The sequence below is a fragment of the Oncorhynchus gorbuscha genome, linkage group LG22 (assembly GCF_021184085.1).
Source record: "Oncorhynchus gorbuscha isolate QuinsamMale2020 ecotype Even-year linkage group LG22, OgorEven_v1.0, whole genome shotgun sequence".
NCBI lineage: Eukaryota > Metazoa > Chordata > Actinopteri > Salmoniformes > Salmonidae > Oncorhynchus > Oncorhynchus gorbuscha.
In genome coordinates this window covers 35,884,497-35,912,438 of record NC_060194.1, presented here as the reverse complement: position 1 = coordinate 35,912,438, position 27,942 = coordinate 35,884,497, and the positions used below count along the sequence as shown (strand labels likewise).

The 27,942-nt window shown below is 42.9% G+C and overlaps 2 protein-coding genes across 12 annotated transcripts in view; both read left to right on the top strand.

Annotated features, from left to right (window-relative positions):
• Positions 1 to 713: 713 nt before the first annotated feature.
• erich2 (glutamate-rich 2) lies at positions 714 to 3,712 on the top strand. Of its 6 annotated transcripts, none has more exons than XM_046322263.1 (10): positions 714 to 933; positions 1,206 to 1,245; positions 1,372 to 1,408; positions 1,529 to 1,562; positions 1,718 to 1,754; positions 1,872 to 2,019; positions 2,244 to 2,437; positions 2,617 to 2,674; positions 3,138 to 3,209; positions 3,433 to 3,712. In XM_046322263.1, the coding sequence occupies exons 1-10, from the start codon at positions 926 to 928 to the stop codon at positions 3,621 to 3,623; spliced, it is 819 nt and encodes a 272-aa protein (XP_046178219.1). In that variant the 5' UTR covers positions 714 to 925; the 3' UTR covers positions 3,624 to 3,712. The 6 variants fall into 6 exon arrangements, with proteins under 6 accessions (XP_046178219.1, XP_046178218.1, XP_046178221.1 ...); XM_046322262.1 differs by having other exon boundaries at positions 1,526 to 1,562; XM_046322265.1 differs by having other exon boundaries at positions 715 to 933; positions 1,526 to 1,562; positions 1,715 to 1,754; positions 2,313 to 2,437.
• A 983-nt stretch (positions 3,713 to 4,695) lies between these two features.
• The window catches only part of LOC124010033 (glutamate decarboxylase 1-like), a 33,816-nt gene continuing 10,569 nt past the window's right edge, over positions 4,696 to 27,942 (top strand). The window contains exons 1-6 of one of the 6 annotated variants that reach the window (XM_046322351.1): positions 4,696 to 4,794; positions 6,409 to 6,553; positions 8,510 to 8,563; positions 10,970 to 11,122; positions 11,320 to 11,562; positions 13,047 to 13,137. In XM_046322351.1, the coding sequence (XP_046178307.1) occupies positions 6,478 to 6,553; positions 8,510 to 8,563; positions 10,970 to 11,122; positions 11,320 to 11,562; positions 13,047 to 13,137 (617 nt within the window). In that variant the 5' untranslated portion in view covers positions 4,696 to 4,794; positions 6,409 to 6,477. Of the gene's footprint in view, positions 4,795 to 4,890; positions 5,164 to 6,147; positions 6,288 to 6,408; positions 6,554 to 8,509; positions 8,564 to 10,969; positions 11,123 to 11,319; positions 11,563 to 13,046; positions 13,138 to 27,942 lie in introns of those variants that run through there. The other 5 variants (XM_046322353.1, XM_046322348.1, XM_046322349.1 and 2 more) reach the window with 5 other exon arrangements.

Genomic DNA, 27,942 nt, shown 5'->3' with positions numbered 1-27,942 from the left:
GCAGAGAGCTGCAGCAGTAGGTGGCTGAGAGAGAATTTCATTTAAACAGTACCACATCGTCCGCCTACCTCAGAGGCTTAGATGCTGTACTTTAAATCAGTGTTTCTTTGCACCCTTCCCTCCTATGGTCAGCTGACACAAATGTACTCAGTGCTCATGCTACTTTTAATCTAAGAGTAGAATCATAGCTTGCCAGTCCATGCTTTAAATATGGTTGATAAAGTCTGCTTTACAACTTCTACTTGTTTGGCGGTTCTGTTGTTGTTTAACCTAATACCTTATATGGGGAGATTAATTGATGTTGTTTCAGCTTATTGTATCAACTGTCAACATTCTATACTACTTCCCTATTTCACTTTTCACCTGGTAGCCTATATCTCTCAAAACACACACACACACAGTGGTGACAAGGTAAAAATTATTTCGTTCTGCCTCTGAACAAGGCCCACTGTTACCTGGCCGTCATTGCAAATAAGAATGTGTACTTAATAAAAATAAATAAAAACATGAGAGAGGGGAAGGAACAGAGAGACAGGACATTATATCATAACCTTTTATCATGATATTCTTACCCTGACAAAACGTTTTGTGAGGTGGTCCTGGGTTTTATGTGTGGTTTGTGTGACAGTCGACAAGAAAGCAAGTGAAAGCGCCACCATCATAGAACAGCAGTGCATTCGTTACGTAGCACAAGGGCACTCACGTGGGGCTGAAGGGGGGAGTTCACCCGTTGTCATGGGAATGAGACTTTGTTTTCTCTTCTCGTGTTTTATGAGCCACTAAACTTGCAAGCAACACAGTGAGCTAGCTAATGTTACTACGACTCCATCGATCATACAAAGCAAAAGATTGTTTCCTATAGAAATATTTATTGTTAAACTTTATCGGACTGCTCGGGGTTTGGTAGTAATCGAGAATCGGCTAGATGAGCAGGTGAGCCAGCAAGCTATTCAGCTGAACATTAAAGCTAACGTAGCTAGTTATTAACGTGAGTTATTGGTTACAAATATGATGTGCCAATGTGACAAACACAGTGCTTGCACAATGAATCGCTGATATGACAGACACATTTTTTTCAAATGAGACATTGTATCCAAGGGGTATCAACTAGAAGTAGTATTATTAACGTATGTAGTTGGGAGAGTGCTTACATGTAACGACGTTTGCTCGCTGTCAGTCTAAGTGTCTAATGTTGTTGTTTCCAGACTTGAATGTGTGGGGTCTTCCAAGGTTCCACAGAAGCAGGTAAAACGTGTTTATTTTGTCAAAGACATGATGAAACAAGACATGTTGGGAAGATTATTTTATTTCAGATAAATATTTCATTTGTATGAAATACATATATTCATATTTTCCCTGCTTTTGATATAGGTGGCCCCTGCACTTCTTGAGACACACATGCCTAAAGGTATGTAGGCCTGTGTAAAGATCTGGTATGCAGGGTGAAACAAACAACCACTGCTGTACTTTCCATTCTACTCTGATCTGGATGTATGACACCCTCCCTTTCTTCTTTTGGTTCTAGAAGCTGTGGGAGCCAAGTATTTTACTGCCGCACCCCGGTAAGAATTTACAGCAAGACCAGTTCTAACTACGTCATAAAACATCAGACATGGTGTTGAGTTCCCATGATAGAAAGTTGCACATCACAAGTTGATGTGATGCAAACATTTACATATTTGTGTGTGTGTGTGTGTGTTTTGGTATTTTTCAGAAGTAGCCTTCCTACACAAGCAGTATCAAATCCTATGAGGGTCGGTAAATCATCTTTAAGAAAGCACAAAACCTCTAACCCCCCCCCCCAAAAGAAAACCCTAAGCTATTGCATTTATCATTTATTAGTCTGTATATCTAATTTGTTTTCCACCCAGGTCACTCCACCTGGGAGATTCAACGTGCTCTGTGCAGGAGGTGTGAATAACATTAGTATTGGGTTCGCTGGACCTCATGTGATCCTCAGCCAAGACCTGAAGATGAAGGATAATAAGAAATCACAGCAGTCGGCTTCAGCTGTTACAGGTCAGTAGAATATGACAGGACTACTAGAGTAGAAGAGCATTCCCACTGGGCTCACGTTGGTTGAATCAAAGTTGTTTCCACGTCATTTCAATGAAATGACGTTGAACCAACATGGAATAAACGTAGAATTGACATCTGTGCCCAGTGGGTTGTTATAGATAGATTGGTAGATTGAAACATAGAGAATGACTGCTGAAAAATGATGATGATGTTCTGTGGGGCAGGAGGAAGAGTGTTTGTGCAGCCACGGGCCCAAACTACCCCCTGCTCTATGTGTGTTCACCCTCCAGCAGAGCCCCTCCCCCCTCTTGAACCAGAAGGGGAGGAAGAGCACACTGAGGAGGAGGATGATGATGATTGTGAGGCAGATGATGATGAGGAGGAGGGATACAGGGCTCCACTGGAGCTGATGGCTGAGGTAAATTAACTCTTCAGTTCATGTCAGACCAAGTCCCACATTAGACTGACTAAAAATGAATACATTCATATCAGATGTAATTTTCCCTGATTAATGGAGGAATTCAGATTGCTGGTTAACAATGAGAGGCTGGGTCTGCCTGGATGGACTGTGACACCCATCTGTGTCTGTGATTTCAGTTCCTCAAGTCTGTGATGGATAAAGACTTTGTGCTGGCAAAGAAACTGTGTCAGATGAGTAAGTTCTGTCATCCAGAGACTCTGGGTTCGAGCCCAGGCTCTGTCACAGCCGGCCGCGACTGGGAGGTCCATAGGGCGACGCACAATTGGCCTAGCGTCGTCCGGGTTAGGGAGGGTTTGGCTGGTAGGGAGATCCTTGTCTCATCGCGCACTAGCGACTCCTGTGGTGGGCCGGGCGCAGTGTACGCTGACCGGGTCACTAGGTGTACGGTGTTTCCTCCGACACATTGGTGCGGCTTGGTTGGGTTGTGTTTCGGAGGACGCATGACTCTCAACCTTCGTCTCTCCCGAGCCCATACAGGAGTTGCAGCGATGAGACAAGACAGTAACTACTAACAATTGGATACCACGAAGTTAGGGAGAAAAAGGGTGCAAAATGTGTCTCTCATTGCATCAATCAACCAAATAATTAATTAATTAGCCAACCAGATGATTGATGTGTCTATGCTCTGTTCTTCCAGTTCTGGTCTATGAACCAAATAATCCAGAAGCCAAACAGTTCATTCCTCTCATCCAGGAGAGGCTGGAGAGAGGTGAGTGGCTCCCTCCAAATCATGCACATGCACAAAAAAGTTATTGTGGGAGAAGACTTTCGGCCACTGTAGCTGTGTGACAATTGTTGGAAGTTGGATTCAAGTGGTCACATTAACCCTAGTTCTGGAGAGTTACTATGTGTGCAGGCTTTTGTTCCAACACTGACACATCTGATATAGCTCATCAAAGTCTTTGCTTTGTTCCTATGCAATGTTCCATCAGAGCAAGAGGAGAAAAGCCAAGATGATGATGATGATTGTTCAGACTCCGGTGATGAAGATGACTCTAGGAGTGATCAAGAATCTCCTCAGAGTTCAGACAGCTCCTCCTCCTCCTCATCATCATCGTCAGATGAGGAAGAGGAGCAGGAGAGGAGACACAAACCATGTCCACCCTCTCACCTTTCTCCATAGCTGTCAGTCACCAGCACACTGCCCAGTCTGACAGTGGAAATATCAGTTAGTTTATTTTCCTTTTGTATGAGTATATATATATATATATATATATATATATATATATATCAATTGTGTCACTGTTTTACATTTCACATTCGCACATTGCCTTGGTGAGGCCATCACAGCATACACGGTTTCCTCATCACCACGTCCCTGTTTAATCTTCATGTAAATTACACAATAAAGTTCAGCATCATGACATCTGTGTATTTCTGGTTTCTTCTACACAAAGGGTTTGTTTGACAAAAGTACTCAAGGACTAAGTGGAAATGTACTCTACATTTCTAGTACAACCAGTATTATTAATAGACCTTTCAACACCTCTACATTTCAACATAAATGCAACCACACAGATCATTTTTTTAAATGCCTGTTAATTTCTGAGGAAGTTGAGCAACAATGATCTCTAAAAAGTCCTGACGGGGAAGAGAATAAGTAGAGGGAGAGCAGAAAAGAAGGAGATGATTGAAAGAGGACTGAGAGGGTGAAAGAAGAGGCATTCGGCAGTGGAGTGGACTGTGGAGAACACTTCCCATTGGAGCCCTGCTGCTTAGGACCTTGAAGTTTACAGGTGAATTCCCAAAGATCCCTCAGGTGTGTACCATGGCTACTCTATTTTAGTTTGTTTTTTATTATTCAGCCTATAGGCCTAGTCTAGGAGGTATGGGATATTTTTTTCTCCAGTTTCAATACAGAATAGATAAGAGCTATTACATGACTTTCACAATTTTTGGAAATAAACTCCACCAATGCTCCTGACCACATAGATCTATCAGCGTAGTCGTTTCTGCCACCTCGTGGTCTAGAGCCAACATATCCTTCCCAATCTAGGTGCAAGTGACAAAAAAAAACTCCTCTGTTGTTTTTGGTCGTTCCCTAAGATCACCTTTTAGCTCTAAGTTAGTAAGTAGCCTATTGAGGACGTGATGTTTATCAAACTTCCCAAGAGTGACACTTTGTGATTTTATCTTACAGGAGATAGGCATTTCTCATGACCATCACACTTTCTAAAGAAAAGTCTCCCTGTGTCACAGAAAAAGGGGACACGTCCGTGCTTCTACGCCTGCATTGCTTGCTGTTTGGGGTTTTAGGACAGGTTTCTGTACGGCACTTTGAGATATCAGCTGATGTAAGAAAGTCTTTATAAATAATGTGTGATTTGATTTGTCAGGAAGTGGGGAGGTTTTCGTATGCTTTTTTTCTGTCACGAGCAGCAGAAGCTTAATTTTGCGCCAGAGGGAGGTAATGCTATGACTCACACGTGCGTGAGGGGATAGGCGATTCACGCAATAATAAATATATTAAAAATGAAACATTCTTGAGGGAAAATGGTCACTGGCACGCTACTGGATTTAATTTGTCTCGATGTCGTTATTCTGGTGTTGTTGACATTGAACTGTCTTGCGTCTCAGAACGTTGGGTGGATAGAGAACTGTAATTCGGTTGTTTGGTGGTAGTTTCTCTCGACAAGACAACCTGTGCACCCGCAGACGGTAAGGTAGCGTATTGCCTCCTAGCGCCAGCGCTCTCACGTTTCCTAACAGCTTTTTTTTGTAATAGGTCTATTGATTGATTTGCCCATAATAGTGAGATATTTGCATTTCTTTTTTAAAGATAATGTTGCACATCGCCCAGCAACTGCAACATTTGTTGCGATCCACATTCTTATTGGGGTCGAAAATAGGATGTGATTGGTTAGGAAGGCATAAATATTTTAACAAACGACCTGTCGCTTAAATGTTCGGATTTCCAAATCTCTCTTGTTCAAAAGTGTGTTACTATGACATGTTAATAGCAATGGCAGTCTATTGTTATTTATTAACCTATATGAGTGGCAGGATTCATTCATTAGCCTTACTATTTATTATCAATAATGACATTAACTGATGCTGGCTTCACTGTTATTCAAATATAATCATAATTGAAAAATCGATATGCTTTATGTCAATACATTTTCCAACGGATTTCAGTAGAATATCATTGATCAAGTGTCTGTCAAATATATTATTTTTTCTTACAATACCCGGATTTGTTTGAGAAAATTAGTCAAAGAATTCCATAGCGCGTAATTGTGAAAGGATATTTCGTTTTGCATATTCCTAATTGTGAATAGGTCTGATAAGGATGATTTATTTGTGGATTAGACGTATTTATTTGCTTTATATTGAAGACACGAAGACCTTTGTTTTCGTTCTCTTTGATCAAAAAGTAGACTGGACAGTCTGGTGCTCTTCGCTAAGCTTGAGCGCCCAAGACTGATGTCTCAGAGATGGGGATGATTTCGCTCTAATGACCCATAAAAACGTCACAGGGGACAAGGTTCTATGTCCAATTTACTGCTTAAAACATGTTTTTTTTCGTTAATGTATATAAGGTAGAATATAGTGGCTATACATTTGTCAGATTTGCAGCCTTTATTTTGGTCCAATAGAATTGAATGCACGCGATGTTATCGTTCAAAAGCATTTATCTCCCCTCGGCATGTGCATGCAGCTCGCAGCCTATTGACGTTGGAGAATAAATGATTCCGATCGTAGAGGCAGATAATAACAGCAAATGATGCATCATCCTCTTCCCTCACTGCACTGATACTAAAGCTCAATTTCACTGATCAAATTCAGCGTAGGTTGCCTATTTTAGGCTATTCCAAATAAATAATGCATATCTTTCAGAAATAAATGCAGTTATTTATTTGTTTAATATCCAGAGCCATCAATCTTAACCCTTGGCCGTTTGTTTTCAGAAACCGGTTGGATATTTCCGTTGAGAATCTGATAAGAGTCCCGGAGCGCACAGGAATAACAGAGGACTAATGGCCACGTCTGAACCGACAGCCACTGGCGGGGACCAGGACCCCAACTCTGACAATTTACGACCTTCGTCTACAAGTAAGTCTCTCCTTTCTCTCTCTCCCTCTCCCTCCCTTCCCCTCTGCCTGATAAAAACGAGTCTCACCCGGGCTTTTTACCGTGTGGGCCCTGTCGTTAATCATTCCGGTTAAAAACAGAGCTATCACAGCTGCCTGCCGCTGTCTAACGGATCAGCGGCGTGCACTGAGAAACGGACCTCCTGTAATCGCCTCAAAGAGCGTCGTTATAATGTCCTCAGCGCTATGGATCCGGAAAGGAATTAGTTATGGAATATAAAATATACAATTATTTGGAATAACCCTATCGAATTTCCTTTTGCTTTTTTGCTTCTTTTTTTAAACCAGACCTATCAAATAATGTTTTTAAAATATGTATGTTGTAAAGCCTAAAACCAATAGCCTAAATGTATGTTCATGCTATTATTTATTGGCTAACGATATTTTGTATGCAAACATTTCAATTCGTATTTTTTTATTTAAAAAAAAAAAAATTATCCCCTCAAAATCCTTGCATCATGTAGTCAGTCCTCCATGAGAGAGCTGTTAACCGCGCAATTACGCAGGGAATGGCTGGTAATTGCAGCCACTCCGGTGTTCGTGGTGATGGCTTGCACTCGTTTTGTAGAGACCCGCTTGGAAAATTTAGCCGGAACACTGAGAGAAGGGGACATTTAGAATCGGATTACTGATATTAGCATATTTGTCTAGCCTACCACTGAAAGTTACATTTTCTTAAAGAAAAATGACCCAAACCCTCCTCTCTACAGCCCTAGCCATATTTCGTTTGGAAAATGTATAGGCTTGAAGGGCTAGTTAACCAGCTAACGTGTCTGCCATTGGCCTAATATGGAAAAATGGCATCATAGGCTATTTGACAGAGGAAGAATGTGGATACATTTGTAGAACAGTAATACCGTCTGACATTTTTCCAGGTTTGACAGAGTGCACAATGGCTTGAAAAAGGCTGTGATGTTGTTTTTGTGCTCTGCCTGTTTCTCTGCTGCTGCTGCTGTTGGATGTTGCTATTATCTCGCTGCCACGCTCTGTCTCACTCGCGCTGACCTGAGGCGGCTCGTGGTGTCTCTGTGTGTGAGTGTGTCTCGGGTAGCGCTCGCCTTCATGCGCTCTGAGTGACACCTCGAGCCGTTATGTCTGGGTCTTGCATCCTAGACAAATAACACCATCATGAAGCTCATATGCATATAGATATGCCTTGTTACCGTCCCATCGCTTTGCTCTGTATGCTTGAGTTTTTGTGTTGCTATGATGGCATTCTCCATCATACAATTCCAAAATAAGGTAGCCTATTAGCCTAGTTTTCACTATACTGCCTGGTGTGTGTCTGTGTGTGTCTGTGTGTGTGTGTGTGTGTGTGTGTGTGTGTGTGTGTGTGTGTGTGTGTGTGTGTGTGTGTGTGTGTGTGTGTGTGTGTGTGTGTGTGTGTGTGTGTGTGTGTGTGTGTGTGTGTGTGTGTGTGTGTGTGTGTGTGTGTGTGTGTGTGTGTGTGTGTGTGTGTGTGTGTGTGTGTGTGTGTGTGTGTGTGTGTGTGTGTGTGTGTGTGTGTATCTCCGAACAGCCAGCTAGACATCGCCAGCTCCCGCCAGTCAAATACTGTGTTTCACCTAATTAATATCTGCTCTCTTTCGCGAGGTCATTTCACGGGTGTTTATTTCAACCCGCCTCTCGCCGGGTGCGTGCCAGTATTTATTAAATCGGTGAGCCTCTGATGGCCCATTATGATTGGACTGTGTGGATTCGGACCATTCGAATGTTGAGGAATAATAACCGCGAGATAGGGTGAAGTTCCCCAAGACAAAGATCTACTGCTGCAAGTATCTGCTTCATGCTTCTTCACTCCGTTGTGTCATGCATTGCCATACGCTTTATAAAAACTCATCCGCTGTCACCCAAATCACACTATTCATATATTTCAGAATTTGATTTTCAAACGTTCTCCCCAAACATTCTGTTTTAGACTATGACGCGTGGATGCAAGGCTGCACGCGGAAACTGGGTTTGAAGATCTGTGGTAAGTTTTAGACCCATAAACCATCATGGATACTATATGGAATACTCTGATGTTAGAGCAGGGCCGTCCCGGACTGTCACTCCACATTCTCATCTCCTAAAGGTCAGTTAGCGATTAGCTTTAGACCACGCGATGTGCGCCGGGGTTCCGTCGCCGACCACCCCATGTCTCTTCCTATCCATATCTCTACAGTTAGCAAAGGATAGGATGTAGGCCCACAATACGGCAAGTAACAATATTCCTCAGAAATATAGAAACATGTCTAAACAAACCAGATTTATCGCGAGATGGATGTGTCCAATATAGGCTAGTTATTTTTTTATGCTGAGTTAGCTGTTAACATGTTTTGTGCACATAGGCTAGGCCTAAATATTGCACCTTCTAATAGCTTTTTATTTTATAAAGGCCTTATCATAGATTTTTTTTAAGCATTCATTTCCTCTCCTTTCCGTTTGGAGGCGACTATGGATTTGGGTCCCTTCATGCAAAACTGATTTATTTTTATACCACCTGCGAGCCTTTTCAATGAAATGGGACGATGTCGATGAGATGACGTGGAGTTTAAGGTTTGGTAAATCTGGGAGGTTCCATAAGGTCTCTGTTATCCAATCAAGCCAAGGTGAAACGATTGAATCCAGTGTTTTTCCAACAGGATTCTTAGACGATCTGTTTTTCCTGGGCACTATACGTCGAGGATGGTTTGACGTCAGTCAGCATTCACACATTGAGAAAAATATCCTTTATTTAAAAAATCCTTCCTACCTTCACTGTCAGACCTACATATTGTTTTGTGGAAGGATTTGATAATGTCAAGAATGTCAATGTCATTTAATTGGAAATGTAGGCATTGTTATCATGGCTTCAATCCAAACACAAAGAGGGGATGTAATTAGCCTAAAATAAATGGATTTCAACTCGAAATTTACGATGCAGGCCTATAATTCGTACCGAGGGCCAAAAGAAGTAGGGCACCTGCCCCTTAATGTGGAGGACGTCCCCTAGCCGGATAGAGAATAATAACACAATTTAACCACCCTCGCCGACCACCCTCGTAAACCTGAACATAACCTTAATAACGAAATAATTCACCACAATGCACGAAGAAACATGTTTTTTCGATCAACTGATTGACTCGTTTTATGGAGGACATTGTTTTGGCCCGAATGAGTCATTTTCACATTTGTGTGCGTTGTGCATCAGGCCCAATAATTTGCATAGCCTACCGTATCATTTGAATATGTGGACATAGGGCTAAGTGCTTATAGGGTACTTTTATGCATGATAAAGACATTATTTCGTTTCTATAAATATCCCCTCGGGCTGATAAAGAATATAGCTGTGTGCTCGAGTTTGAAATATTTTTTTTATGAGGAGGAAAAAACAGAACAGTGACAATGGTCATCATAAAATGGTTCCGAGTGTTAGATTTTGTTCTATGTCAGTGTGGATTTACAGCCCATAATAGTTGTCAGGTCCTATCAATCAGTAAAGAAACACGCCCTGTGGATGAAGGAAGATTAACGAGAACCATATCAACCGGTAGCTTTTTCGAGGCCGCTGCTCTCGTGAGATAATAAGTGCCCAATGTGCCAACCGAGATTAGGCGAATACATTTTAATGGAGCTCTGAAACAGAGATAGAGTTTGAGAGAGCCCTCTCTCTGTCTTATTCGATATTGCAAAAACATTTTTAATATCATATTTTCATAGAATAATCTACTGAAAACTGCATGATGTGAAAATAAGTGTTTAAATCCTTCCATAATTATTAAGCCTAAAATGACCTTCTCTGGTGGTAGCCTGCTAGGCTATAGGTTTTTCTCTCTATTAGTTTTCTAAGATCAATGGGCTATTAATAGACACGGACTTTCATTAACAATAGACTAACCTATCCAGAGGCCGTAAAATATCTACATCCTTCATTAACTCCACTCCATAATGTCTGCTCTATGAGTCGGTAATGACATGGACGCTGCGGCGGGCCCTCCACACAGTCCCTGCACGCTCAGGCGTGAAAAGTCCGGGGGGACAGGAGGACATTCACCGCTGGAATAAATAGGGTATTTCTCGCTCTCGCATGACTGGGTTATGGGTGGATGTCACCGGGCAGGGTAGCGCCTGAGCCTGCCTGGCCTGTGAGCCTGAGGGCAAGACACCCATGAAAGCACACACACACACTACCCTCTTCCATAAAATTGATCCAAAACCCATCCACTGAGGGGATCACCACCCGGGGTTACAAGCGCTGTCTGGGAGAGGACACCATAAATAATGTGTTGCCTTTGTAACAGACATAGATACACTCAGGTCTCTGAATAGAAGTTATTATAGGGTTATTATCTAGCGATGTTGGGCAGTGGTAACCGAGCATGTTCCCCTTCTCGTGCCCCTCTGTGTAACACCCTAGGGTTCCTGCAGAAGAACAACAGTCTCGGGGAGGAAGGCCGGCTCGCAGGCTCACTCTCAGAACGCCAGAAGAACCTGTATTCCTGTGACAACAGCGACCGGGATGCCCGTTTCCGTCGCACTGAGACCGATTTTTCCAACATGTTCGCGAGAGGTGAGAGATAACGAGTTCATTCTTGCTATACTTTTAATTTAACCCTACACGTTATTTTTCTAATTCTTACATGTTCTAACATGTAGTGAACCGTAGCCTAGGCCTATATTTATAGGCCTTCTTCTGTAAAAGGGCGTCCAGCCTCTACTTTCGATTTTCTTTTTGTTTTGTAAATGCTTTTTCCGTAATTCTTCTAGACTTACTTCCCGCCAAAAACGGAGAAGAGGCGACTATGCAGTTCTTGTTGGAACTTGTGGGCATCCTCACCAACTACGTCAGGAAGACGTTTGACCGTTCCACCAAGGTTCTGGACTTCCACCACCCTCACCAGCTGCTCGAGGGCATGGAGGGATTCAACCTCGAGCTCTCTGACCAGCCAGAGTCCCTCGAGCAGATTCTCGTGGACTGCAGGGACACGCTCAAGTACGGCGTGCGAACAGGTAGATTACTATACTGGCCACACCTAAATTACATGAAACAGGATACAGCTTTAAACCAGACGTTTCCTTTTCATGTTTTCATGACAGTTTGTGTGCATTAATTACGTTTCAAATCTTTGCATTTCTTATATTTCCAATTGTGCAATTTCTTCCTTAGTTCTTCCTTTGAGCAGTTTAAATGAGTGTGAAAAAAAGAAGTAAAAGTCTCACCAAGCCAGGCAGACTAAAATCTTTTACCATTGGAAAAAGCATTAGCCTATACATTTAATTAAGATAGGCTTTTGTTTCTCTCCTTCCTTAATAGGAAATTACATGAGAAAGAAACAAAGACGTTTCATTCTGCTTTTTTAGGATACATTCCAATCCAAAACAACCAATATTGCAGTTGGCTTAAATGGTTAGCTTAGTCCACATGAAACTTCACCAACCGGTAGGTCTATTGACTACAAACATTTCCATGTTGTTTAGGCTTTCTAAAAATGTTTAACGCACCTTTGTATATTTTTTTTTAGATATGAACATTTCTTCAGACGTTATTGGGATACAGTTTGTGTTCTCTTTATCACAGTGATCTGCTCGTGTTCACAACACTTGAGCAAAATGGAATGCTACACAAAACCATTTAAGCATAAGCGGTTCCCTTGATCAGTAACATCCAATCACAATGACGGGTGATTGTATGTACCCCTGGTAATTCTCCTTCCTTGATTTTATTAAACCAAGTACCGCCCGCGGGGACGCAAGCCTGCGTGGGATTTTACAAGCCGTTAGGAACGACAACAGTCAAACTGTCCTTTGGGTTTACTTCCTAAAGACCTCTAACTCAATTCATTGGACATTTACACACAAAGTGACGATAGTTTAAAAAACATTGTCGCACGATTTACGAGTTTGTCTGAATCAATTAGCCTATGGCAGTGGAGTCTCATGCCTTCATTCTAATGACGCTATCACGGGCGCTGTCCACGGTGCTGAAATATAGCCTATCACGCGGGAGCAAATCCACTTCGCTTTCGTATCTCTGATATTGCGCTCTTTAGTTAGTTAGTCAGTCCGTTCGTCTAGGGGGCTACATGACATAAATACAATTTTAGTAGCCTAGTGATGTTTGTTGTTGTTGAATTTAATTCAAACATAACGTCAAGCTCTGTGAGCATCTAGGCTAGCCTACTCTAAATGTCATGTAACCTTGTTATCAGTGGATAAGTGTCCCCATCTAGTACCTCGAAGGCAAATGTTCCACTGCATCTCAGGTCCCAATGGGAATACAGCAAAGAGTGAATGTGGGAGTTTCAGAAAATAACGTGTCTGAGTTCATATCAAATGGTTTGTTTTCATTACAGGAAAGAACACACACTGTTTCAACCCTTGTAGTAGATGTGTGTTTTTACAAGGTTATAGAAACCTTGCAGGCAAATATCCCAGTATGTTTAATTTTCATTTGTAAAGTCCCATTCAGATAGAATCTCTTATCTCTGTCCCAGGTCATCCACGGTTCTTCAACCAGCTGTCTACGGGGCTGGACATCATTGGGCTGGCTGGGGAGTGGCTCACCTCCACAGCCAACACCAACATGTGAGTCATACACTGCTGTTTTTGTGTGCCTAAAGGTCTGTCGACATCACTGTGCTGACTAGCCGACATTTTCAGGATTCTTGTTGGTATAACGATTCAGTCGGAAAGGGAATATGAGGATTATAGTTTGCGAGAAAGCCCCAGTGGGTTGTTGTTGGTATAACGATACAGTCGGAAAGGGAATATGAGGATTATAGTTTGCGAGAAAGCCCCAGTGGGTTGTTGTTGGTATAACGATACAGTCGGAAAGGGAATATGAGGATTATAGTTTGCGAGAAAGCCCCAGTGGGTTGTTGTTGGTATAACGATACAGTCGGAAAGGGAATATGAGGATTATAGTTTGCGAGAAAGCCCCAGTGGGTTGTTGTTGACATTTCAAGGATTTACGCCATGTAGTAAAAATAGAATCAAATCATTAGTTCTCAATTAGTGTGGCTCTCCTCATATCTGCTCAGTTACAGTACCTTGGGGTTGAATGAAGGCCAAGGCCTTTGATTGGCTAGGTTAGAGAGGTTTAAGATGGCGGTCATATCGGCTTGTTATATAAAATGTTTGTTTTTTCATGTGACTGCTGTTCGCACTGTACCAACTGTGTATTGAACAGCAGCCCTGAATACCAAACATCTCGGAAAACACGCACACACCTACACACACACTCATGCACACACACACACATACACACATGCCCCATGGGCTGGTTAGATTGTATATTGATCAGAGCTCAGTGTCATGGTGGTCTAGTCTGATAGAGGTTATGAAGCCCTGCAAAGCTAAACAACACCAGATACAGGACACATCATACAGGACACATCATACAGGAGCGTGAGTGCGTGTGTGTGTGTGTGTGTGTGTGTGTGTGTGTGTGCGTGCGTGCGTGCGTGTGTGTGTGTGTGCACAAATGAATAACAACAACACAAAACATGACTATCTATGAGAGACTAAATGAATAACAACAAAAATACAGGACTATCTATGAGAGACCACATGAATAACAACAACAATACAGGACTATTTATGAGAGACCACATGAATAACAACAACAATATAGGACTATATATGAGAGACCTAATGACTGCCTCACCTGGTTCACCAACTACTTTGCATACAGAGTTCAGTGTGTCAAATCAGAGGGCCTGTTGTCCGGACATCTGGCAGTCTCTATGGGGGTACCACAGGGTTCAATTCTCTGGCCGACTCTTTTCTCTGTATATAGATCAATGATGTCGCTCTTTCTCCGGGCGATTCCCTGATCCACCTCTATGCAGACGACACCATTCTGTATGCTTCTGGCCCTTCCTTGGACACTGTGCTAACTAACCTCCAAACAAGCTTCAATACCATAAAATACTCCTTCTATGGCCTCCAACTGCTCTTGAACGCTAGTAAAACCAAATGAATGCTTTTCAACCATTCGCTGCCCGCACGCGCCCGCCCGACTAGCATCACCACCCTGGATGGTTACAACCTAGAATCTTTGGACAACTATAAATACCTAGGTGTCTGGTTAGACTGTAAACTCTCCTTCCAGTCTCATATTAAACATCTCCAGTTCCATCATTTTTGTTACCAAATCACCTTATACCATGCGTGCGTGCGTGCGTGCGTGCGTGCGTGTGTGTGTGTGTGTGTGTGTGCGTGTTATCTGAGATGTATAGTATAGGCTACATAGGCTATGGCTATGGAATGGGCCTACCATTGCAATTGTGACATTGGCTACTACAACATACATATTAGCCATAGCCTTGACACTTAATATCACCAGTATTACAATAAGTGCTCTATAAAGTGAAAGCATTATTACTACTCACCAATGTGTAAGCGAGGACTATTAGAATCATGCCACTTCACATGCGCATTGATTCTGTCTGCAGTTCTCTGCCAGGCTCTGCCAGACTCCCTCTCTGGCTTTTGCGATGACGGATGTATGACTTTTTTTAGTAAATGGAACATATCTTATATTTTGTTCAAATTGTTTCTTGTTCTAGAGTAGTGAAATGTTGGTCTCTTTCTTTTGACTCCATATCTATCGTTTTCTCCGTCATCGACATGTGGACCTTTTTGAATGTTGCGTGCTCGCGCCAGTTGTCAGATCAACCAATCTGCGCTTCTCTTAGTCTAATAGCTTAAAGGGGAAGCAACCGTTCTGGAACCAATAAATCCTGGACTCCCTCACGTGGTTAAGACAAGCCGGATATGTTCAGGAAATCCTGAATTTGTTAAATCATCTTTCTGGAATACTCCTCTGGACTACAAGAAAGACCATAACAACACAGGAAGAGAGGAAAAATGTGTAAATAACACAAGACAGGACTATGAGAGACCAAATGAATAACAACAACACAAAACATGACTATCTATGAGAGACCAAATGAATAACAACAACACAAAACATGACTATCTATGAGAGACCAAATTAATAACAACAAGAAGACAGGACTATGAGAGACCAAATGAATAACAACAACACAAAATATGACTATCTATGAGAGACCAAATTAATAACAACAAGAAGACAGGACTATGAGAGACCAAATGAATAACAACAACACAAAACATGACTATCTATGAGAGACCAAATGAATAACAACAACACAAAACATGACTATCTATGAGAGACCAAATGAATAACAACAACACAAAACATGACTATCTATGAGAGACCAAATTAATAACAACAAGAAGACAGGACTATGAGAGACCAAATGAATAACAACAACACAAAACATGACTATCTATGAGAGACCAAATGAATAACAACAACAATACAGGACTATCTATGAGAGACCAAATGAATAACAACAACACAAAACATGACTATCTATGAGAGACCAAATTAATAACAACAAGAAGACAGGACTATGAGAGACCAAATGAATAACAACAACACAAAACATGACTATCTATGAGAGACCAAATGAATAACAACAACACAAAATATGACTATCTATGAGAGACCAAATGAATAACAACAACACAAAACATGACTATCTATGAGAGACCAAATTAATAACAACAAGAAGACAGGACTATGAGAGACCAAATGAATAACAACAACACAAAATATGACTATCTATGAGAGACCAAATTAATAACAACAAGAAGACAGGACTATGAGAGACCAAATGAATAACAACAACACAAAACATGACTATCTATGAGAGACCAAATGAATAACAACAACACAAAACATGACTATCTATGAGAGACCAAATGAATAACAACAACACAAAACATGACTATCTATGAGAGACCAAATTAATAACAACAAGAAGACAGGACTATGAGAGACCAAATGAATAACAACAACACAAAACATGACTATCTATGAGAGACCAAATGAATAACAACAACAATACATGTCATGCTGGTAAAAGAGGACCCAAAAGCGACTTAACAGAAGCAGAGTTTAATAATGTTCAAAACGGAATAACTGACATCCTCTAGATTTGTAGAGGGGAAAACAACTGGAGACACAGGGCCACAGACTGTCTGATGAAGGCACAAAACACGACAGAACAGGGTGATACACAAGGCGACAGGACAGGGGAATCACAGCATGGACAATATAAGGAACCGACGGAACAGGAACGGAGAATAAATAGGGAACACCTGAACTCTAAATGATGATTAGGGAATAGGAACAGCACGCAGCGTCGAGAGAGTGATGAAGGCAGCAAAACACGAATAGCAGAACAGGGTGATACACGCCTCCTCACGGCAAAAAACACGACAGGACTGGCGAAGACGCAATCACAGCATGGAATATACACCTCACCCTCCTCCATGACCCGCAGAACTCCCTCCAAAACTGTAGCGTGAATTGCGGAGCGGCGTCTAACGGGAGGCCATGAATTCTGTCTCCTTAGCGAGGGAATGAAATGTGCCGAGTAGAGCGACAACCGTCAGAATCACAGTCTTCCCCGCAGACAAAGGCAGACCGGTAAGTCTAAGGCAATGTGAGACCATGGTCCGGTCTGAGGCACCCGACTTACAGGGGAAAGGATCGGGAACAGGTTGGCAGAGTGAGCCCATGATTAGGGAAGAACAGCCAGACGACAGAGAAACAGAGTGAGAGAGGGAAGAGAGAGGGTAGAACCAAACAAGACCACAAGCGAATAGCATGGGGAGCACAGGGACAAGACATGACAATAAATGACAAACATGACAGTGAGTGCTTGGCGGCAACGGAGGAAATCATCGATAACCTGTCTTTCAATAACCCTCCCAATCCACAGGACTGTTAACATGTCCATAATTTTATGTACCAACACAAGGACCCACGGGGTGCGAAGAAAGGAAGGAGACATGGAAGACAGGATGGACGCCGAAGATGTCGGGATCAGATTGAGACCTGGGAGACACGGAACGGAGAAGAACGGAGTCAAACAGAAGCTGTCGTAAGAGGAAGGGAGTAACTCTCTGGCCGCAACAATCAGGACTCTTAATTGGTGCTCTTCTGTGCCCTGTAACGGCAAAGTGCAGACCTCACCCTCCTCCAGGTGCGCTCACAACGTTGGACAAATGAGCGGAGGGAACGCTGGACTCGGCAAGCTGGGATGAGAACAGAGGAGGCTGGTAACCCAGAACTCTGAAACGGAGATAACCCGGTAGCAGACGAAGGAACGAGCGTATTCTGCCCAGGGGAGCTGTTCTGCCCAAGACGCAGGGTTTCTGAAAGAAAGGCTGCGTAGTATGCGCATCGTCTGATTGGCCCTCTCTGCTTGACCGTTAGACTGGGGATGAAACCCGGAAGAGAGACTGACGGACGCACCAATCAAACGACAGAACTCCCTCCAAAACTGTGACGTATTGCGGACCTCTGTCTGAAACGGCGTCTAACGGGAGGCCATGAATTCTGAATACATTCTCAATAATGATTTGTGCCGTCTCCTTAGCGGAAGGAAGTTTAGCGAGGGGAATGAAATGTGCCGCCTTAGAGAACCTATCGACAACCGTCAGAATCACAGTCTTCCCCGCAGACAAAGGCAGACCGGTAATGAAGTCTAAGGCAATGTGAGACCATGGTCGAGAAGGAATGGGGCGGTCTGAGACGACCGGCAGGAGGAGAGTTACCCGACTTAGTCTGCGCGCAGTCCGAACAGGCAGCCACGAAACGGCGCGTGTCACGCTCCTGAGTCGGCCACCAAAAGCGCTGGCGAATAGACGCAAGAGTGCCTCGAACACCGGGATGACAGAGTGAGCCCACTGAAGAACAGCCAGACGAGTGGAAACAGGAACGAAAAGGAGGTTACTAGGACAAGCGCGGCGACGCAGTGTGCGTGATAACCTGTCTTTCAATTCCCCAGACTGTTAACCCGACAACACGCCCATAAGGAAGAATCCCCTCGGGATCAGTAGAAGCCACAGAAGAACTAAACAGACGGGATAAGGCATCAGGCTTGGTGTTCTTGCTACCCGCTGCGAAAAACAGATGAGCCGGGCATTAAGTCGTTTGGCAGACGGATGAACAGCCAAACGACGAGTCGCCCCCTCCAACCACTGACGGTTAAAATAGTTGCGCTCAGATAAGAAAAATAAGCGCAAGGATGAACCTTATCGTCAGACTGGAAGCGCTGGGATAGAATGGCTCCCACGCCTACCTCTGAAGCGTCAACCTCGACAATGAATTGTCTAGTGACGTCAGGAGTAACGAGGATAGGAGCGGACGTAAAACGTTCTTTTAGAAGATCAAAAGCTCCCTGGGCGGAACCGGACCTCCAGAACCCAGGGTTAATAACCCACCTTGCTACTCCGGGCAGCCCACTGAGTGCCGCTCCTTTCTCACGCAGTGTGAGATTGTGTTCTCTCTCCAACCCCACACATACTCTAGAGAGAGAGCTCGGGTTGCTTACGTCATTTCACTCCTTACTGGCCGGGCTCGAGAATGGGGCACAGCTATCTGGGAGGCAAGGGCTGATTGCTCTAACAGATTCCAGAACTTTAAAGAGGAGATGATTCGGGTTTTTGACCGTTCAGTTTTTGGTGAGGAGGCTTCTAGGGCCCTGGCTTCCTTATGCCAAGGTGAACGGTCCATAACGGATTATTCCATTGAGTTTCGCACTCTTGCTGCCTCTAGTGAGTGGAACGAGCCGGCGCTGCTCGCTCGTTTTCTGGAGGGACTCCACGCAGCGGTTAAGGATGAGATTCTTTCCCGGGAGGTTCCTTCAGATGTGGACTCTTTGATTGCTCTCGCCATCCGCATAGAACGACGGGTAGATCTTCGTCACCGGGCTCGTGGAAGAGAGCTCGCATCAACGGTGTTTCCCTGCTCCGCATCGCAACCATCTCCCTCCTCTGGCTTTGAGACTGAGCCCATGCAGCTGGGAGGGATTCGCATCTCGAATAAGGAGAGGGAACAGAGGATCACCAACCGCCTGTGCCTCTATTGCGGAGTTGCTGGACATTTTGTTATTTCATGTCCAGTAAGAGGCCAGAGCCCATCAGTAAGCGGAGGGCTACTGGTGAGCGCTACTACTCAGGTCCCTTCATCTAGATCTTGTACTACTATGTCGGTCCATCTACGCTGGACCGGTTCGGGTGCTACATGCAGTGCTTTGATTGACTCTGGGGCTGAGGGTTGTTTCATGGACGAAGCATGGGCTCGGAAACATAACATTCCTTTCAGACCGTTAGACAGGCCTACGCCCATGTTTGCCTTAGATGGTAGTCATCTTCCCAGTATCAAGTTTGAGACACTACCTTTAACTCTCACAGTATCTGGTAACCACAGTGAGACTATGTCTTTTTTGATTTTCCGTTCACCGTTTACACCTGTTGTTTTGGGTCACCCCTGGCTTGTATGTCATAATCCTTCTATTAATTGGTCTAGTAATTCTATCCTATCCTGGAACGTTTCTTGTCATGTGAAGTGTTTAATGTCTGCCATCCCTCCCATTTCTTCTGTCCCTACTTCTCAGGAGGAGCCTGGCGATTTGACAGGAGTGCCGGAGGAATATCATGATCTGCGCACGGTCTTCAGTCGGTCCCGAGCCAACTCCCTTCCTCCTCACCGGTCGTATGATTGTAGTATTGATCTCCTTCCGGGGACCACTCCTCCTCGAGGTAGACTATACTCTCTGTCGGCTCCCGAACGTAAGGCTCTCGAGGATTATTTGTCTGTGTCTCTTGACGCCGGCACCATAGTGCCTTCTTCCTCTCCGGCCGGGGCGGGGTTCTTTTTGTTAAGAAGAAGGACGGTACTCTGCGCCCCTGCGTGATTATCGAGGGCTGAATGACATAACGGTTAAGAATCGTTATCCGCTTCCCCTTATGTCATCAGCCTTCGAGATTCTGCAGGGAGCCAGGTGCTTTACTAAGTTGGACCTTCGTAACGCTTACCATCTCGTGCGCATCAGAGAGGGGGACGAGTGGAAAACGGCGTTTAATACTCCGTTAGGGCATTTTGAGTACCGGGTTCTGCCGTTCGGTCTCGCCAATGCGCCAGCTGTTTTTCAGGCATTAGTTAATGATGTTCTGAGAGACATGCTGAACATTTTTGTTTTTGTCTATCTTGACGATATCCTGATTTTTTCTCCGTCACTCGAGATTCATGTTCAGCACGTTCGACGTGTTCTACAGCGCCTTTTAGAGAATTGTCTCTACGTAAAGGCTGAGAAGTGCTCTTTTCATGTCTCCTCCGTTACTTTTCTCGGTTCTGTTATTTCCGCTGAAGGCATTCAGATGGATTCCGCTAAGGTCCAAGCTGTCAGTGATTGGCCCGTTCCAAGGTCACGTGTCGAGTTGCAGCGCTTTTTAGGTTTCGCTAATTTCTATCGGCGTTTCATTCGTAATTTCGGTCAAGTTGCTGCCCCTCTCACAGCTCTTACTTCTGTCAAGACGTGTTTTAAGTGGTCGGTTCCTTCTGTCATGCTGGTAAAAGAGGACCCAAAAGCGACTTAACAGAAGCAGAGTTTAATAATGTTCAAAACGGAATAACTGACATCCTCTAGATTTGTAGAGGGGAAAACAACTGGAGAAGCGGCCACAGACTGCAGGTCGCTTCGGGTAGGCGCAGGCCGTAGTCGACTGAGACACCTGCTCACACGCAGCGTCTGATGAAGGCACAAAACACGACAGAACAGGGTGATACACAATCACGGCAAAAAACACGACAGGACAGGGCGAAACGCAATCACAGCATGGAATATACAATATAAGGAACCGACGGAACAGGAACGGATTACAAAGGAATAAATAGGGAATCTAATCAGGGGAAAGGATCGGGAACAGGTGTGGGAAGACTAAATGATGATTAGGGGAATAGGAACAGCTGGGAGCAGGAACGGAACGACAGAGAGAAGAGAGAGCGAGAGAGTGAGAGAGGGAGGGGGAGAGAGAGGGATAGAACCAAACAAGACCAGCAGAGGGAAACGAATAGCATGGGGAGCACAGGGACAAGACATGACAATAAATGACAAACATGACAATACAGGACTATCTATGAGAGACCAAATGAATAACAACAACACAAAACATGACTATCTATGAGAGACCAAATTAATAACAACAAGAAGACAGGACTATGAGAGACCAAATGAATAACAACAACACAAAACATGACTATCTATGAGAGACTAAATGAATAACAACAACAATACAGGACTATCTATGAGAGACCAAATGAATAACAACAACACAAAACATGACTATCTATGAGAGACTAAATGAATAACAACAAAAATACAGGACTATCTATGAGAGACCACATAAATAACAACAACAATACAGGACTATCTATGAGAGACCACATGAATAACAACAACAATATAGGACTATCTATGAGAGACCTAATGACTGCCTCACCTGGTTCACCAACTACTTTGCAGACAGAGTTCAGTGTGTCAAATCAGAGGGCCTGTTGTCCGGACATCTGGCAGTCTCTATGGGGGTACCACAGGGTTCAATTCTCTGGCCGACTCTTTTCTCTGTATATAGATCAATGATGTCGCTCTTTCTCCGGGCGATTCCCTAATCCACCTCTACGCAGACGACACCATTCTGTATGCTTCTGGCCCTTCCTTGGACACTGTGCTAACTAACCTCCAAACAAGCTTCAATACCATAAAATACTCCTTCTATGGCCTCCAACTGCTCTTGAACGCTAGTAAAACCAAATGAATGCTTTTCAACCATTCGCTGCCCGCACGCGCCCGCCCGACTAGCATCACCACCCTGGATGGTTACAACCTAGAATCTTTGGACAACTATAAATACCTAGGTGTCTGGTTAGACTGTAAACTCTCCTTCCAGTCTCATATTAAACATCTCCAGTTCCATCATTTTTGTTACCAAATCACCTTATACCACCCACCACTGCTACCTGTATGCTCTTGGTCATTGTATTTTGTGTTTTCGTTATATATTTGTTCAGGCCAGGGTGTGACATGGGTTTATTGTGTTGTTGTATTGGGTTTTTTGTAGGCATTGGGATTGTGGTTGATTAGGGGTGTGTCTAGTTTAGGCTTGGATGCCTGAGGTGGTTCTCAATCAGAGTCAGGTGATTCTTGTTGCCTCTGATGGGGAACCGTATTTAGGTAGCCTGGGTTTCACTGTGTATTTCGTGGGTGATTGTTCCTGTCTCTGTGTAGTGTTCACCAGATAGGCTGTAATTAGGTTTTCGCGTTCCGTTTGTTGTTTCGTATTTGTATAAGTTATTTCATGTATCGCGATTCATTTATTAAAGACATGAGTAACCACCACGCTGCATTTCGGTCCGACTCTCTTTCGACGAACGAACGCCGTTACACTAGTCGGCTGGCCCTTGATACATATTCGTCGCCAGACCCACTGGCTCCAGGTCATCCATAAGTTCTGCCTTATCTCAGTTCACTAGTCACGATAACAACACCCACCCGTAGCACACATTCCAGCAGGTATATCTCACTGGTCATCCCCAAAGCCAACACCTCATTTGGCTGCCTTTCCTTCCAGTTCTCTGCTGCCCGTGACTGGAACGAATTGCAAAAATCGCTGAAGTTGGAGACTTTCATTTCCCTCACCAACTTTAAACATCAGCTATCTGAGCAGCTAACCGATCGCTGCAGCTGTACATAGTCCATCTGTAAATAGCCCACCCAATCTACCTACCTCATCCCCATACTGTTTTAATTTACTTTAATGCTATTTTGCACACCAGTATCTCCACCAGTATCTCTACTTGCACATCATCATCATCATCATCATCATTTATCACTCCAGTGTTAATCTGCTAAATTGTAATTATTCGCTCCTAGGGCCTATTTATTGCCTACCTCCTCATGCCTTTTGCACACACTGTATATAGACTTTGTTTTTTTCTACTGTGTTATTGACTTGTTTATTGTGTTATTGACTTGTTTATTGTTTATTCCATGTGTAACTCTGTGTTGTTGTCTGTGTCACACTGCTTTGCTTTATCTTGGCCAGGTCGCAGTTGTAAATGAGAACTTGTTCTCTACTTGCCTACCTGCTTATTATCTTGGCCAGGTCGCAGTTGTAAATGAGAACTTGTTCTCAACTCGCCTATCTGGTTAAATAAAGGTGAAATAAAAAACTAAAAAAGACCAAATGAATAACAACAACAATGCAGGGCTATCTATGAGAGACCTAATGAATAACAACAACAATGCAGGGCTATCTATGAGAGACCACATGAATAACAACAACACAAGACAGGACTATCTATGAGAGACCTAATGAATAACAACAACAATGCAGGACTATCTATGAGAGACCACATGAATAACGACAACACAAGACAGGACTATCTATGAGAGACCAAATGAATAACAACAACAATGCAGAACTATCTATGAGAGACCACATGAATAACAACAACACAAGACAGGACTATCTATGAGAGACCTAATGAATAACAACAACAATGCAGGACTATCTATGAGAGACCAAATGAATAACAACAACAATGCAGGACTATCTATGAGAGACCAAATGAATAACAACAACCATGCAGGACTATCTATGAGAGACAACATGAATAACAACAACACAAGACAGGACTATCTATGAGAGACAACATGAGTATCAACAACACAAGACAGGACTATTTATGAGAGACCTAATGAATAACAACAACAATGCAGGACTATCTATGAGAGACCACATGAATAACAACAACAATGCAGGACTATCTATGAGAGACCTAATGAATAACAACAACAATGCAGGACTATCTATGAGAGACAACATGAATAACAACAACAATGCAGGGCTATCTATGAGAGACCAAATGAATAACAACAACAATGCAGGGCTATCTATGAGAGACCTAATGAATAACAACAACAATGCAGGGCTATCTATGAGAGACCAACTGAATAACAACAACAATGCAGGGCTATCTATGAGAGACCTAATGAATAACAACAACAATGCTGGGCTATCTATGAGAGACCTAATGAATAACAACAACAATGCAGGGCTATCTATGAGAGACCAAATGAATAACAACAGCAATGCAGGGCTATCTATGAGAGACCAAATGAATAACAACAACAATGCAGGACTATCTATGAGAGACAACATGAATAACAACAACACAAGACAGGACTATCTATGAGAGACAACATGAATAACAACAAGACAGGACTATCTATGAGAGACCAGATGAGTATCAACAACACAAGACAGGCCTATTTATGAGAGACCTAATGAATAACAACAACAATGCAGGGCTATCTATGAGAGACAACACGAATAACAACAACACAAGACAGGACTATCTATGAGAGACCAGATGAGTATCAACAACACAAGACAGGACTATTTATGAGAGACCAAATGAATAACAACAACACAAGACATGACTACTTATGAGAGACCAAAATGAATAACAAGCAGAAAACTTAAGCGTGCATAACTATACCCCCCCCCCCCCCCCCGAGTTGGATGGGTTCCACTGGTATACAGCAATCTTTAAAAGCTTCTTACATTTAGGTCTTCTATCCGCTGACAGCTGCAATTCTTGTTCATCTAAGTGCACTGTCCCATTTACAGTAGCTGTTACAGTGAAAACATGCCATGCAGTTGTTTGAGGACGGCGCCCCAGATCCAAATACTTTTCCACCGGCACAGGTTTCATACATTCACATATAAAGATTAAATATGAACTTACTTTTTGAAAATCCTCCTCTGATTTGTCATCCAAAGGGTCCCAGAGATAACATATAGTGTCGTTTTGTTAGATAAAATCCTTTTTTATATCCCAAAAACTCTGTATAGTTGGCGCCATAAATTTGAGTAGTCCACTCGTTCAACTTGCAGAGAAAGGAATCCGAAAAGCTACGCCTAAACTTTGTTTCAACAAGTCAAAATACATTTGCATTCACTCCTCAGACACACTAAAATGTAATCAAACTATAATATTTATTACGGAAATAAGTATGTTCAATAGGAAACTATTGTGTCCACATACAAAAACTCATATTTTTTATTAGTTTTTGAAGTTGCAGGCCTGAAACTTTGAACATAGACTGCTGACACCCTGTGGAAGGGACCTATTTTACAATATGAACTTTCTCATTTCTAATAGGATGTCCTCTCAACAAAATTTTTTTAATCAATTCAGGTTGGTTTTTCTTTGGAAAAAAAAGCTACATTTTAGTCTCATCTGACCAGAGTACCTTCTTCCATATGTTTGGGGAGTCTCCCACCAGTCTCCCACCAGTCTCCCACCAGTCTCCCACATGCCTTTTGGCCAACACCAAACGTGTTGGCTTCTTTTTTTCTGGCCAGTCTTCCGTAAAGCCCAGCTCTGTAAAGCCCAGCCCTATGGACAGATACTCCATTCTCTTCTGTGGAGCTTTGCAGCTCCTTCAGGGTTATCTTTGGTCTCTTTGTTGCCTCTCTGAATAACGCCCTCCCTGCCTGGTCCATGAGTTTTGGTGGGCGGCCTTTTCTTGGCAGGTTTGTTGTGGTGAAATATTCTTTCAATTTTTTTAATAATGGATTTAATGGTGCTCCGTGGGATGTTCAAAGTTTCTGATATTTTTTTATAACCCAACCCTGATCTGTACTTCTCCCCAACTTTGTCCCTGACCTGTTTGGAGAGCTCCTTGGTCTTCATAGTGCCGCTTGCTTGGTGGTGCCCCTTGCTTAGTGGTATTGCAGACTCTGGGGTCTTTCAGAACAGGTGTATACATAATGAGATCATGTGACAGATCATGTGACACATAGATTGCACACAGGTGGACTTTATTTAACTAATTATGTGAATTCTGAAGGTAATTCGTTGCACCAGATCTTATTTAGGGGCTATATAGCAAAGGGGGTGAATACATATGGGTGAATACATATGGGTGAATACATATGGGTGAATACATAGGCACGCACCACTTTTCAGTTTTACATTTCTACATTTTCTTTGAAACAAGTTTTTTTTTCTCACTTCACCAATTTGGACTATTTTGTGTGTCCATTACATGAAATACACATAACATTTCATTTAAATTACAGGTTGTAATGCAACAACATAAGAAAAATGCCAAGGGGTTGAATACTTTTGCAAGGCACTGTACATGACTACAAGAGAGATCCCAGACAATCCAGTGTCACAACACATGGTTATGAGAGACCAGACATGTTACAGTTTTTCTCAATTGCTAAAACACTAAACCCCATTGGCTGAACAAAGTTCTCAGTTGCCTGGACTCATTTAGCTAATTATGCAGTCTGTTGTCAATACCTTAAACCATTTCACATGATAAAACACAATTTGCAGATCTCACTTAGACTTTACAGCAAAACTCTAAACATATTCTCATTCTCAAAACACATTCTGCACTCTAATGCACATGTCATCCATACTGGTAAACACAAGTGGCAACAATCAAATACAAATAGAGAACATATGTCATTGATTGAACACAACCACTCAAAACTGATTTAACCTGTTTCAAATGATGCGACACCAATATAAGCCAGTTCAGAGAGCAAACAGGTTGTTGAAGGTGGGAAGGAGAAAGTCTGAGAATGGATACTGTAGTACAGTGTATTGTAGGCTGTATACTGTACAAAGGATGAATTGTATGGCCCTGAACATTGTGCTTTCCATTTTTTAACAGTACTGACGGCTCAATATATTTTGACTGGTTGCAGGTTCATATCAACAAAGAACAAGATTTACAGTATCACAGACACAAAAGACAAGTTTGTGAGATGCAGGGTACAGTACTGTAAAAATAGGGGTACAAGGAGGAGGAAGAACAAAAAACAAAATTGCAAAGAGCAAAGCAGAGTAGTAATTTCTGATCAATTTTCAGCTACTATGATAGAACATGTTTTCGTTCATCAAAAGACAATGACGGAAAAATATGATTTTCTTTTAGATAAGAAAATGTTCTTCTCCCTGAGAATTGTATGTTTTGAACAATGTGTTTTCTATTTTTCGGTGTATTGTTTACTGACTGCTTGAGAGTGTATATCATTTTGATCAAATCAAATCAAATGTATTTATATAGCCCTTCGTACATCAACTGATATCTCAAAGTGCTGTACAGGAACCCAGCCTAAAACCCCAAACAGCAAGCAATGCAGGTGTAGAAGCACGGTGGCTAGGAAAAACTCCCTAGAAAGGCCAAAACCTAGGAAGAAACCTAGAGAGGAACCAGGCTATGTGGGGTGGCCAGTCCTCTTCTGGCTGTGCCGGGTGGAGATTATAACAGAACATGGCCAAGATGTTCAAATGTTCATAAATGACCAGCATGGTCCAATAATAATAAGGCAGAACAGTTGAAACTGGAGCAGCAGCACGGCCAGGTGGACAAGGGACAGCAAGGAGTCATCATGTCAGGTAGTCCTGAGGCATGG

Excerpts from the sequence above, each read along its gene's own strand:
- erich2 (XM_046322260.1), top strand. Across the intron at positions 1,755-1,871 it reads CAGTATCAAATCCTATGAGG|GTCACTCCACCTGGGAGATT; the intron begins GTCGGTAAATCA and ends TTTTCCACCCAG. Across the intron at positions 3,210-3,432 it reads CCAGGAGAGGCTGGAGAGAG|AGCAAGAGGAGAAAAGCCAA; the intron begins GTGAGTGGCTCC and ends ATGTTCCATCAG.